General features: G+C 44.8%; 1 protein-coding gene across 1 annotated transcript in view; it reads left to right on the top strand.

Moving 5' to 3' along the window:
* LOC132390630 (prolyl 3-hydroxylase 2-like) overlaps positions 1-14024 on the top strand; it is a 158719-nt gene that overhangs the window by 85938 nt on the left and 58757 nt on the right. Inside the window, exons 3-4 of the mRNA XM_059963227.1 lie at positions 4341-4493; positions 5836-6025. Coding sequence (XP_059819210.1) covers positions 4341-4493; positions 5836-6025 — 343 coding nt within the window. The remainder of the gene's footprint in view (positions 1-4340; positions 4494-5835; positions 6026-14024) is intronic.

Here is a 14024-nt window from a genome sequence, read left to right as displayed (position 1 = left end):
CTTCGTGCTATATTAGCATTGTGCTCACTGCTACTGTACCAAGGTGCCCACCACCCGTAGCAGAGCAGGCGCGATGGGCCGAATGGTGTGAATGGGGTTTTGGAAGAATTGGAGGGATTCCAGATGAGGTAAGGAGATTGGGTCACGGGAAATGGTGGAATTACTCATTGGGCTGGCAGTGAGTCCAGAATCAGAATGGGGTTCAATATCACTGACGTGTCATGAAATTTGTTATTTGCAGTAGTACAGTGTGATACATAGTAACAAAACAATAACATTACAGTAAGATATAGATATATATAAATTAAATATGTAGTCCAAGAAGAGGAAAATGTACTGAGGTAATGTTCCTGGAAATCTGATGACGGAGGGGAAGAAGCTGTTCCTGAAATGTTGAGTGTGTGTCTTCAGGCTCCTGTACCTCCTCCCTGATGGCAGACGGGAAGAAGCTGTTCCTGAATCACTGAGTGTGCACCTTCAGGCTCCTGTAACTCCTCCCTGATGGCAGAGGGGAAGAAGCTGTTCCTGAATCGTTGAGTGTGTGTCTTCAGGCTCCTGTACCTCCTCCCTGATGGCAGAGGGGAAGAAGCTGTTCCTGAATCGCTGAGTGTGTGCCTTCAGGCTCCTGTACCTCCTCCTCGATGGCAGAGGGGAAGAAGCTGTTCCTGAAATGTTGAGTGTGTGCCTTCAGGCTCCTGTACCTCCTCCCTGATGGTGGCAATGGGAAGCGGGCACGACTGGATAATGGGGGTCCTTAACGATGGACACCGGCTTTTTTGAGGCATCACCATTTGAAGGTGTCTTTCACATTGGTGCCCATGATGGAGCTGGCTAGTTTCCTGCAGCTTTTTCCGATCCTGTGCAGCAACCCCTCCATACTCTAGGACCATCAGATATAGGAGCAGAATTTGGCCATTCGAGGCTGTGCCACTATTTCATCATGGCTGATCCATTTTCCCTCTCAGCCCCAATCTCCTGCTTCTCCCTCTATCCCTTTCTGCCCTGACCAATCTAGAGTCTTATCAACTTCTGCCCTAAAAGTACATAACAACTGGCCTCGTATTCTTCTAGATTTCATTGAGTACAGACTCTAAACTGCCAAATGCTCCTCAAGTGTTAACCCTTCCATTCCCAGAATCATCCTCGTGATCCTCCACTGGACTCTCTCCAATGACAACACATCCTTTCTGAGATATGGGACCCAAAACGGTTGACAATACTCCAAGTGCAGCCTGACTAGCGTCTTATAAAGCCTCAGCATTATCTCCTTGCTTTTACATTCTGTTCCCCTTGAAATAAATGCCAACATCGCATGTGCCTTCTTTACCACAGATTCAACCTGTAAATTAACCTTCTGGGAGTCTTGCACGAGGACTCCTAAGTCCCTCAGCACCTCTGGTGTTTGAACCTACTCCCCATTTAGATAATGGTCTATTGTTCCTTTTACCAAAACACATTATCCCCTCCACCTATGTTCATATCATCCGCAAAGTTTGCCACAAAGCCATCAGTTATGAAAAGTAATGGTCCCAATGCAGACCCTTGAGGAACACAAACGTGAGGAAATCTGCAGATGCTGGAAATTCAAGCAACACACAAAATGCTGGTGGAACACAGCAGGCCAGGCAGCATCTACAGGGAGAAGCACTGTCGACGTTTCGGGCTGAGACCCAGATTTTGACAGCGCTTCTCCCCATAGATGCTGCCTGGCCTACTGCGTTCCACCAGCAGTGTGTGTTCCCTGAGGAACGCCACTAGACGCTGGCAGCCAACCAGAAAAGGCCTCTTTTATTCACACTCACTGCCTCCCCTGTCAGCCATTCCTCTATCCATGCCAGTATCTTTCCTGTAATGTTGTAGGATTTGATCTTGTTAAGCAGCCTCACGTGTGGCTCTTAATCAAGCACCTTCTGAAAATCCAAGTAAATGACATCCACTGCCTCTCCTTTGTCCAGCCTGCTTGTTACTTCCTCGAAGAACTTTTTTTAATTATTAACTTCTTTGAGTTTCTATAATGTGACAAAACAAAATAAGCAGTTAAAAAAAGAGGTTCAAAACACTCCCAACAGCTCTAGTAAACCTGTCTGCAAAAATATCAATCCCCCTCAGATTCAAGTGCAACCCTTCCCTTTTGCACAGGTCCCACCTGCCCCAGAAGAGGTCCCAATTATCCAGAAATCTGAATCCCTGCCCCTTGCTCCAATTCTTCAGCCACGCATTTATCTGCCACCTCACTCTATTCCTCTCCGCACTGTCAGTGGCACAGGCAGCTGTCCTGAGATTACTATCCTTTGAGTCCTGCTTGTTAGCTTCTTTCCTAACTCCCTATATTCTCTTATCAGGACCTCCTCCATTTTTCTTCCTATGTCGTTGGTACTAATACGTACCATGACTTCTGGCTGCTCACCCTCCCATTTCAGAATATTGTGGATGCGTCCAGGAACATCTCCGACCCTGACACCTGGGAGACAGACTACCATCCGTGTTTCCTTTTTGCATCCACAGAATTGCCTATCTGTCCCCCTGACTATAGGGTCCCCTATTACTGCTATCCTCTTCAGTTCCCTGTCCTTCTGAGCCACAGAGTCAAACTCAGTGCCTGGGGCACGGCTGCTGTTGCTACCCCCAGGTAGGTCTCCCCCCGCCCCCCATCCCCACCAGCAGTACTCAAAATGGAGTACTTATTGTTGATAGGGTCAGCCACAGGACCTAGACTCTCTCACCAGAGGAACATCCTCTCCACATCCACTCTATCGAGGCCTTTCACCATTCGATGGGTTTCAATGAGGTCACCCCTCATTCTTCTGAATTCTAATGAATACGGACCAGAGCCACCCAGTGTTCTTCATATGACAACCCATTCAATCCTGGAATCATTTTCATGAGCCCTCTCTGAACAGTGTCAGCACACCCTTTCTGAGGAGCCCAAACCTGCTCTCAATACTCCAAGTGAGGCCTCACCAGTGCCTTATAAAGTCTCAACATTACACCCTTGCTTTTATATTCTGGTCCCCTTGAAATGAATGCTAACGTCACATTTGTCTTCCTCACCACAGGCTCACCCTGCAAATTAACCTTCAGGGAATCCTGCACAAAGACTCTCAAGTCCCCTGGAGCCTCCGTTTTTTGTATTTTCACTCCATTTAGAAAATAGTCAATCCTTTCATCTCCTCTACCAGCTCCATGACCAGACACTTCCTGACACTGTATTCCATCTGTTATTTCTTTGCCCATTCTCCTAATCTGTCTGTCCTTTTGTAGTCTCTTTAATTCGTCAAACTACCTGTCCCTCCGCCTATCTTCATATCCTCTGCGATCTTTGCAACACAGAGCCATGCATGCCATCATCCAGATCAACAACATAAAAAGAATCGGAGCCAACACAAACCCCCGTGGAACGGCACTACTCACCGGCAGCCCGCCGGCAAAGGCTCCCTGTATCACACTCTTTGCCCCCTGCCAATCCGTGGGTAGGGTATTTCCAGTAATACCGTGGGCTCGTAGCTTGTTCAGTAGCCTGGTGTGTAGCACCTCATCAAAGGATTTCTGAAAATCCAAGTACACAACATCAAGCAATTCTCCTTTGTTTGTTCTGTTATTTCTTCAAAGAAGATTTGTCAGGCAAGATTTTCCCTTGAGGAGACCATGCTGACTACAGCCTATTTTAACATGTGTTTCCAAGTATCATGAAACCACATCCTTAACAATTGACTCCACAATCTTCCCAACCACTGAGGTCAGACTAACTGGCCTATAATTTCCTTTTTTCTGCCTCTATCCCTTTCTGAAGAGTGGAGTGTCATATGCAATTTTCTAGTCCTTTTGGAACCATTCCAGAATCTTGTGATTCTAGAAGGATCATTACCAATGTCCTCAGCCCCTCTTTCAGAGCCCTGCGGTGTCCACCATCTGGTTCAGGTGACTTAGCTACCATCAGACCTTTCCGTTTCCCAAGAACTTTCTCTAATTATGATAACTTCACACACTTCATGCCTCCTAACTCCTGGAAATTCTGCCATACTGTTAGTGTCTTCCAAATTGAAGACTGATGCAAAACACTTATTCAGTTCATCAGCCATATCGTTGTCCCCCATTGTCGCCTCTCCAGCATGGTTTTTCAGTGATCTGGTATCCACTCTTGGCTCTCTTTTGCACTTTATGTACACTATGTGAAGAAACTTTTGGTATCCTCTTTAATATTATTGGCTAGCTTACTTTCCATATTCCATCTTTACCTTAATGACTTTAATTTGCCTCCTGTTGGTTTTTAAAAATGCTCTCTATGGTATTCCTAGAAGTTTGCAAGTGTAAGCGTGGGTAATGCTGTGTATCTCTTTCAGCTGGGTGAACTGGACAAGGCTGCAGCTGCTGCCCACACCTTCTTCTTGGCCAACCCCGAGCACATGGAGATGAGACAGAGCCTTGAGCGCTATAGGCAGATGGAGGGCGTCCAGGAGAGCCACTTTGCTGACCGGGAGATACGGCCATACATGGTAGGGTGTGGTGGGGCCAGGGATGGTTGTGATTGTCAGTCCCTGCCTTCTGGGAATCTGCCATCCATTGGGTCAGTGTGTAGGTAGCTGGATGTCCAGTGATAGGGTTCCGGGTTCAAAGGTTGACCTTATTTTCAAAGTTTGCGTGCAGAATACAACCCTGAGGTTTGTCTTCTCCAGATAGCCATAAAATGCAGGAAACTGTAGAAGCAGTTGAGTAAAAGACATCAATCACACCCTGCATGCAAAGAAAAATAAGTAAAATCTCGCAAACCCCAAACCCTCGTCCTTACACAGAAACTAACAGATCACTCACAAGGAGAGAGAACAAGAACATCAAACCCCAAACCCTCAGCGCACCAAGCGGCAACAAGAAAGAAAGGGTGAGAACTGAAGAAGATAAAAACACAGACCTGAAAGATGCCAATATGAACTGCAGTCCAACCCATAAATCTCAGAATTTCAATAACATTTCAGTGATCATTGGGAGCCTCCGAGGGCAGTGACTCGAACCAGCGGCCCCTCCGAGGGCAATGACTCGAACCACCGGCCCCTCCGAGGGCAATGACTCGAACCACCGGCCCCTCCGAGGGCAATGACTCGAACCAGCAGCCCCTCCGAGGGCAATGACTTGCCTTCCTCTGCATTTGCCTTGATGTTTTAATCGGTGAGAAATGTTGTCAATTATAGCCCTTTGTCTCGTCTCGGAGCTTCTCCTCGTGCTCACATTTCCCTCCTGGACCTTTCTTGGGACAGCAGAATACTAGCTCGCTCAATTCATTGGGCCCGCTGGTGTCTGACAGTCGGACCCAGCAGTGCAGGGGCCTGCACCTGTACAAGATTATCACAGACACTTAGTCACAGGGTCCAACAGTCTGAAAACAAATTAAAATGTAAACAGTAAGTGGAAGACATAGCAAAGCCAAAGTGATCGACTATCTGGAAGATGTCACCCAAGGAATCATTGTTCTCTTGGCTGCACTGTAGCAGTCTGGGACACTGTGCATTGGCGGGCAACCAGTGGGCCACTGGCATTACGTTCCCGATGGACAGAGCGAGTGGCACTGATGTGTGGCTTGTCTGATGGTAGTAGAGGAAGCCATGTCATGGGGGTTGGAATTGAAGTGATTAGCCATTGGGAAATCCCGCTTTCTGCAGCTTGACCAGGGTCAGAGGTCACAGTGGGGTCAGGGTCGCAGCAATGTCGGAGTTGGTCAATGAGCAGCAGTCAGCAGTGGTGGGTGTGGGGGACTGCTGGTTTTGGCACAGTGGGGTTAGGGTGGGGATACATCTCTTTAGCTGAAGTTCTGTGTGAGCTAACCCATGGCTGCTTCATTGGCAGGAGGCCTTTAACAGGGGGCTGGAGCACTTTGGTGAGGAGGAGTACGGACTGGCCATCGCAGCGCTCGAAGAGGCTCTCAGTCAGTTCTGGCAGGCCGAAAAGGAGTGCCGGGCCTATTGCCAGGGCCCGCTGGTGTTTGACAGTCGGACCCAGCAGTGGAGGGGCCTGCACCTGTACGAGATTATCACAGGTATGTCTGTTTGCCTTTACTTGGAGTCGGCCATTCCCTCAGTAGGGAAACAGCTTGTGAAAGTTCAGAGTAAATTTATTATCAAAGCATTATACGTCACCATATACAACCCTGAGATTCATTTTCCTGTAGACATCCACAGTCAATACAAAGAAACACAATAGAATCAATGAAAAACCACACACAACAAACAACTAACGTGTAGAAATCGACAAACTGTAAATACAAAAATAGAAATAAAGAAATGATAGTAATAAATAAATAAGCATAAACCGAGAACATGAGATGAAGTGCCCTTGACAGTGATCCCAATGGTTGTGGGAACAGTTCAGTGGTGGGTTGAGTGATGTTGAGTGAAATCATCCCCTCTGGTTCAGGAATCTGATGGTTGAGGGCTAATAAATATTCCTGAACCTGGTGTGGGTTCTGAGGCTCCTGTACCTCCTTCCTGATGGCGGCAGTGAGAGGAGAGCCTGGCCTGGGTGGTGTGAGTCCTGAGGCTCCTGTACCTCCTTCCTGATGGTGGCAGTGAGAGGAGAGCCTGGCCTGGGTGGTGTGGGTCCTGAGGCTCCTGTACCTCCTTCCTGATGGTGGCAGTGAGAGGAGAGCCTGGCCTGGGTGGTGGGGGTCCTGAGGCTCCTGTACCTCCTTCCTGATGGTGGCAGTGAGAGGAGAGCCTGGCCTGGGTGGTGGGGGTCCTGAGGCTCCTGTACCTCCTTCCTGATGGTGGCAGTGAGAGGAGAGCCTGGCCTGGGTGGTGGGGGTCCTGAGGCTCCTGTACCTCCTTCCTGATGGCAGCAGTGAGAGGAGAGCCTGGCCTGGGTGGTGTGGGTCCTGAGGCTCCTGTACCTCCTTCCTGATGGCAGCAGTGAGAGGAGAGCCTGGCCTGGGTGGTGGGGGTCCTGAGGCTCCTGTACCTCCTTCCTGATGGCAGCAGTGAGAGGAGAGCCTGGCCTGGGTGATGATGGATGCTGCTTTCCCACAACAGTGCTCTGTGCAGGCGTGGAGAGTGCTTTACCCAAGATGGACTGGGGAAGGATATTAAACATTCCTGGTGTAAAACCACACAGAAACATGCCATTTAGACCATCTGCCCATACTGAAGAAGGTGCCCACGGTTAATGGTAGGGCTGTTTAAGGTAAAGTTGCAGGAAGATGGGAACCAGTATTCCAGAACAGTGAGTGGAGAGGTTGTGAAGGTAGATATTGGAAAGAACGCAGTCAAAGTCAGGAATTAAAAAGTTCAGCATGGTGTGACCAGTGCCCTGAGCTCAATATATTTCAAAGCAAGAAGAATCATGGCAGAAGTATCATGGCAGATGACCTCAGGGTACGAATCAGCAGCTGGAATTATCACGTTGTAGCCATTAGTGAGAATGGGCAGGATCCAGTGTTCCATTGTTTCATACGTGACACAGCAGGAAGGATTAAAGGAGGAGGAGGGGTGGCATTATTAGTCAGGGAAAATGTCACACAGTGCTCCATCAGGATAAACTGGAGAGCTAGACCAGTGAAGCATTGTGGGTGGACTGGAGAAATAAGAAAGGTATCATCATGTAAATGAGGCTATATTACAGACCACCAACAGTCCCAGATCATGTTAATGAGGCTATATTACAGACCACCAACAGTCCCAGATCATGTTAATGAGGCTATATTACAGACCACCAACAGTCCCAGATCATGTTAATGAGGTTATATTACAGACCACCAACAGTCCCAGATAATGTTAATGAGGCTATATTACAGACCACCAACAGTCCCAGATGTTCATGTAAATGAGGCTATATTACAGACCACCAACAGTCCTAGATGATCATGTTAATGAGGCTATATTACAGACCACCAACAGTCCCAGATCATGTTAATGAGGCTATATTACAGACCACCAACAGTCTCAGATCATGTTAATGAGGCTATATTACAGACCACCAACAGTCCTAGATGACAATGTTAATGGGGCTATATTACAGACCACCAACAGTCCCAGATGATCATGTAAATGAGGCTATATTACAGACCACCAACAGTCCCAGATGATCATGTAAATGAGGCTATATTACAGACCACCAACAGTCCTAGATGATCATGTTAATGAGGCTATATTACAGACCACCAACAGTCCCAGATCATGTTAATGAGGCTATATTACAGACCACCAACAGTCCCAGATCATGTTAATGAGGCTATATTACAGACCACCAACAGTTCTAGATGACAATGTTAATGGGGCTGTATTACAGACCACCAACAGTCCCAGATGATCATGTAAATGAGGCTATATTACAGACCACCAACAGTCCTAGATGATCATGTAAATGAGGCTATATTACAGACCACCAACAGTCCCAGATGATCATGTAAATGAGGCTATATTACAGACCACCAACAGTTCCAGATCATGTTAATGAGTATATTACAGACCACCAACAGTCCCAGATCATGTTAATGAGGCTATATTACAGACCACCAACAGTCCCAGATCATGTTAATGAGGCTATATTACAGACCACCAACAGTCCCAGATCATGTAAATGAGGCTATATTACAGACCACCAACAGTCCCAGATCATGTTAATGAGGTTATATTACAGACCACCAACAGTCCCAGATCATGTTAATGAGGCTATATTACAGACCACCAACAGTCCCAGATCATGTTAATGAGGCTATATTACAGACCACCAACAGTCCCAGATCATGTTAATGAGGCTATATTACAGACCACCAACAGTCCCAGATGTTCATGTAAATGAGGCTATATTACAGACCACCAACAGTCCTAGATGATCATGTTAATGAGGCTATATTACAGACCACCAACAGTCCTAGATGATCATGTAAATGAGGCTATATTACAGACCACCAACAGTCCCAGATGATCATGTAAATGAGGCTATATTACAGACCACCAACAGTTCCAGATCATGTTAATGAGGCTATATTACAGACCACCAACAGTCCCAGATCATGTTAATGAGGCTATATTACAGACCACCAACAGTCCCAGATCATGTTAATGAGGCTATATTACAGACCACCAACAGTCCCAGATGTTCATGTAAATGAGGCTATATTACAGACCACCAACAGTCCTAGATGATCATGTTAATGAGGCTATATTACAGACCACCAACAGTCCTAGATGATCATGTAAATGAGGCTATATTACAGACCACCAACAGTCCCAGATCATGTTAATGAGGCTATATTACAGACCACCAACAGTCTCAGATCATGTTAATGACGCTATATTACAGACCACCAACAGTCCTAGATGACAATGTTAATGGGGCTATATTACAGACCACCCAGATGATCATGTAAATGAGGCTATATTACAGACCACCAACAGTCCCAGATGATCATGTAAATGAGGCTATATTACAGACCACCAACAGTCCTAGATGATCATGTTAATGAGGCTATATTACAGACCACCAACAGTCCCAGATCATGTTAATGAGGCTATATTACAGACCACCAACAGTTCTAGATGACAATGTTAATGGGGCTGTATTACAGACCACCAACAGTCCCAGATGATCATGTAAATGAGGCTATATTACAGACCACCAACAGTCCTAGATGATCATGTAAATGAGGCTATATTACAGACCACCAACAGTCCCAGATGATCATGTAAATGAGGCTATATTACAGACCACCAACAGTTCCAGATCATGTTAATGAGGCTATATTACAGACCACCAACAGTCCCAGATCATGTTAATGAGGCTATATTACAGACCACCAACAGTCCCAGATCATGTTAATGAGGCTATATTACAGACCACCAACAGTCCCAGATCATGTAAATGAGGCTATATTACAGACCACCAACAGTCCCAGATCATGTTAATGAGGTTATATTACAGACCACCAACAGTCCCAGATCATGTTAATGAGGCTATATTACAGACCACCAACAGTCCCAGATGATCATGTAAATGAGGCTATATTACAGACCACCAACAGTCCCAGATCATGTTAATGAGGCTATATTACAGACCACCAACAGTCCCAGATCATGTTAATGCTATATTACAGACCACCAACAGTCCTAGATGATCATGTTAATGGGGCTATATTACAGACCACCAACAATCCTAGATGACAATGTTAATGGGGCTATATTACAGACCACCAACAGTCCCAGATGATCATGTAAATGAGGCTATATTACAGACCACCAACAGTCCCAGATGATCATGTAAATGAGGCTATATTACAGACCACCAACAGTCCTAGATGATCATGTTAATGAGGCTATATTACAGACCACCAACAGTCCCAGATCATGTTCATGAGGCTATATTACAGACCACCAACAGTCCCAGATCATGTTAATGAGGCTATATTACAGACCACCAACAGTTCTAGATGACAATGTTAATGGGGCTGTATTACAGACCACCAACAGTCCCAGATGATCATGTAAATGAGGCTATATTACAGACCACCAACTGTCCCAGAACATGTTAATGAGGCTATATTACAGACCACCAACAGTCCCAGATCATGTTAATGAGGCTATATTACAGACCACCAACAGTCCTAGATGATCATGTTAATGGGGCTATATTACAGACCACCAACAATCCTAGATGACAATGTTAATGGGGCTATATTACAGACCACCAACAGTCCCAGATGATCATGTAAATGAGGCTATATTACAGACCACCAACAGTCCCAGATGATCATGTAAATGAGGCTATATTACAGACCACCAACAGTCCTAGATGATCATGTTAATGAGGCTATATTACAGACCACCAACAGTCCCAGATCATGTTAATGAGGCTAAATTACAGACCACCAACAGTCCCAGATCATGTTAATGAGGCTATATTACAGACCACCAACAGTTCTAGATGACAATGTTAATGGGGCTGTATTACAGACCACCAACAGTTCTAGATGACAATGTTAATGGGGCTGTATTACAGACCACCAACAGTCCCAGATGATCATGTAAATGAGGCTATATTACAGACCACCAACAGTCCTAGATGATCATGTTAATGAGGCTATATTACAGACCACCAACAGTCCTAGATGACAATGTTAATGAGGCTATATTACAGACCACCAACAGTCCTAGATGATCATGTTAATGAGGCTATATTACAGACCCACCAACAGTCCTAGATGATCATGTAAATGAGGCTATATTACAGACCACCAACAGTCCTAGATGACAATGTTAATGAGACTATATTACAGACCACCAACAGTCCTAGATGATCCTGTTAATGAGGCTATATTACAGACCACCAACAGTCCTAGATGACAATGTTAATGGGGCTATATTACAGACCACCAACAGTCCTAGATGATCATGTTAATGAGGCTATATTACAGACCACCAACAGTCCTAGATGACAATGTTAATGAGGCTATATTACAGACCACCAACAGTCCTAGATGATCATGTTAATGAGGCTATATTACAGACCACCAACAGTCCTAGATGACCTTGTTAATGAGGCTATATTACAGACCACCAATAGTCCTAGATGATCATGTTAATGGGGCTATATTACAGACCAACAGTCCTAGAAGACAATGTTAATGGGGCTATATTACAGACCACCAACAGTCCTAGAAGACAATGTTAATGTGGCTATATTACAGACCACCAACAGTCCTAGATGACAATGTTAATGGGGCTATATTACAGACCACCAACAGTCCTAGATGACAATGTTAATGAGGCTATATTACAGACCACCAACAGTCCTAGATGATCATGTTAATGAGGCTATATTACAGACCCACCAACAGTCCTAGATGATCATGTAAATGAGGCTATATTACAGACCACCAACAGTCCTAGATGATCATGTTAATGAGGCTTTATTACAGACCACCAACAGTCCCAGATCATGTTAATGAGGCTATATTACAGACCACCAACAGTCCCAGATCATGTTAATGAGGCTATATTACAGACCACCAACAGTTCTAGATGACAATGTTAATGGGGCTGTATTACAGACCACCAACAGTTCTAGATGACAATGTTAATGGGGCTGTATTACAGACCACCAACAGTCCCAGATGATCATGTAAATGAGGCTATATTACAGACCACCAACAGTCCCAGATGATCATGTAAATGAGGCTATATTACAGACCACCAACAGTCCTAGATGATCATGTTAATGAGGCTATATTACAGACCACCAACAGTCCCAGATCATGTTAATGAGGCTATATTACAGACCACCAACAGTCCCAGATCATGTTAATGAGGCTATATTACAGACCACCAACAGTTCTAGATGACAATGTTAATGGGGCTGTATTACAGACCACCAACAGTTCTAGATGACAATGTTAATGGGGCTGTATTACAGACCACCAACAGTCCCAGATGATCATGTAAATGAGGCTATATTACAGACCACCAACAGTCCTAGATGATCATGTTAATGAGGCTATATTACAGACCACCAACAGTCCTAGATGACAATGTTAATGAGGCTATATTACAGACCACCAACAGTCCTAGATGATCATGTTAATGAGGCTATATTACAGACCCACCAACAGTCCTAGATGATCATGTAAATGAGGCTATATTACAGACCACCAACAGTCCTAGATGACAATGTTAATGAGACTATATTACAGACCACCAACAGTCCTAGATGATCCTGTTAATGAGGCTATATTACAGATCACCAACAGTCCTAGATGACAATGTTAATGGGGCTATATTACAGACCACCAACAGTCCTAGATGATCATGTTAATGAGGCTATATTACAGACCACCAACAGTCCTAGATGACAATGTTAATGAGGCTATATTACAGACCACCAACAGTCCTAGATGATCATGTTAATGAGGCTATATTACAGACCACCAACAGTCCTAGATGACCTTGTTAATGAGGCTATATTACAGACCACCAATAGTCCTAGATGATCATGTTAATGGGGCTATATTACAGACCAACAGTCCTAGAAGACAATGTTAATGGGGCTATATTACAGACCACCAACAGTCCTAGAAGACAATGTTAATGGGGCTATATTACAGACCACCAACAGTCCTAGATGACAATGTTAATGGGGCTGTATTACAGACCACCAACAGTCCTAGATGACAATGTTAATGGGGCTATATTACAGACCACCAACAGTCCTAGATGATCATGTTAATGAGACTATATTACAGACCACCAACAGTCCTAGATGACCTTGTTAATGAGGCTATATTACAAACCACCAACAGTCCTAGATGACCTTGTTAATGAGGCTATATTACAGACCACCAACAGTCCTAGATGACAATGTTAATGGGACTATATTACAGACCACCAACAGTCCTAGATGATCATGTTAATGAGGCTATATTACAGACCACCCAACAGCCCTTGGAATTTAGAAGAACAGATTTGTAAAGATCGCGGACTGTTGTAAGAAATGTAGGGCTGTTATAGTAGGTGATTTTAACTCTTCATATTGACTGGGAATCCCTTATTTGTAGAAGTATTAGATGGGGTAGAATTTGTCAAATATGTTCAGGAAAGTTTCCTTCATCAGTGCATAGAAGGGCCAATGAGAGAGCGTGTGGTACTGGATCTGCTGGTAGGGAATGAGACAGACAGGTGACAGAAGTTTGTGTCGGGGAGCACTTTTCATCCAGTGATCACAATGCCATGGGTTTCAAAGAATATGCAAAAACATAGGTCTGGTTCACAGGCTGAAATTCTAAATTTAAGGAAGGACAATTTTGATATTATCGGTAATGATCTGGCAAGTGTGGACTGAGACAGGCTATTTTCTAGCAATGATGTACTTGGTAAGTGGGAGGCCTTCAAAATGAAATTTTGGGAGTACAAAGCTTGTGTGTGCCAGTCAGAATAAAAGGTAAAGATACCGGGTGTAGGGAATGTTAGTCTTCAAGAGGTGTTGAGGCCCTGGTTAAGAGAAAAAAAGGTGCAGAGCAGGTGTAGGCAGGTAGAAACAAATGAGGTGTTTAC

The sequence above is a fragment of the Hypanus sabinus genome, chromosome 2, assembly GCF_030144855.1.
Source record: "Hypanus sabinus isolate sHypSab1 chromosome 2, sHypSab1.hap1, whole genome shotgun sequence".
Classification (NCBI taxonomy): Eukaryota; Metazoa; Chordata; class Chondrichthyes; order Myliobatiformes; family Dasyatidae; genus Hypanus; species Hypanus sabinus.
The sequence above is the reverse complement of the archived record's forward strand: the minus strand, read 5'-3'. Positions and strand labels throughout refer to the sequence as shown.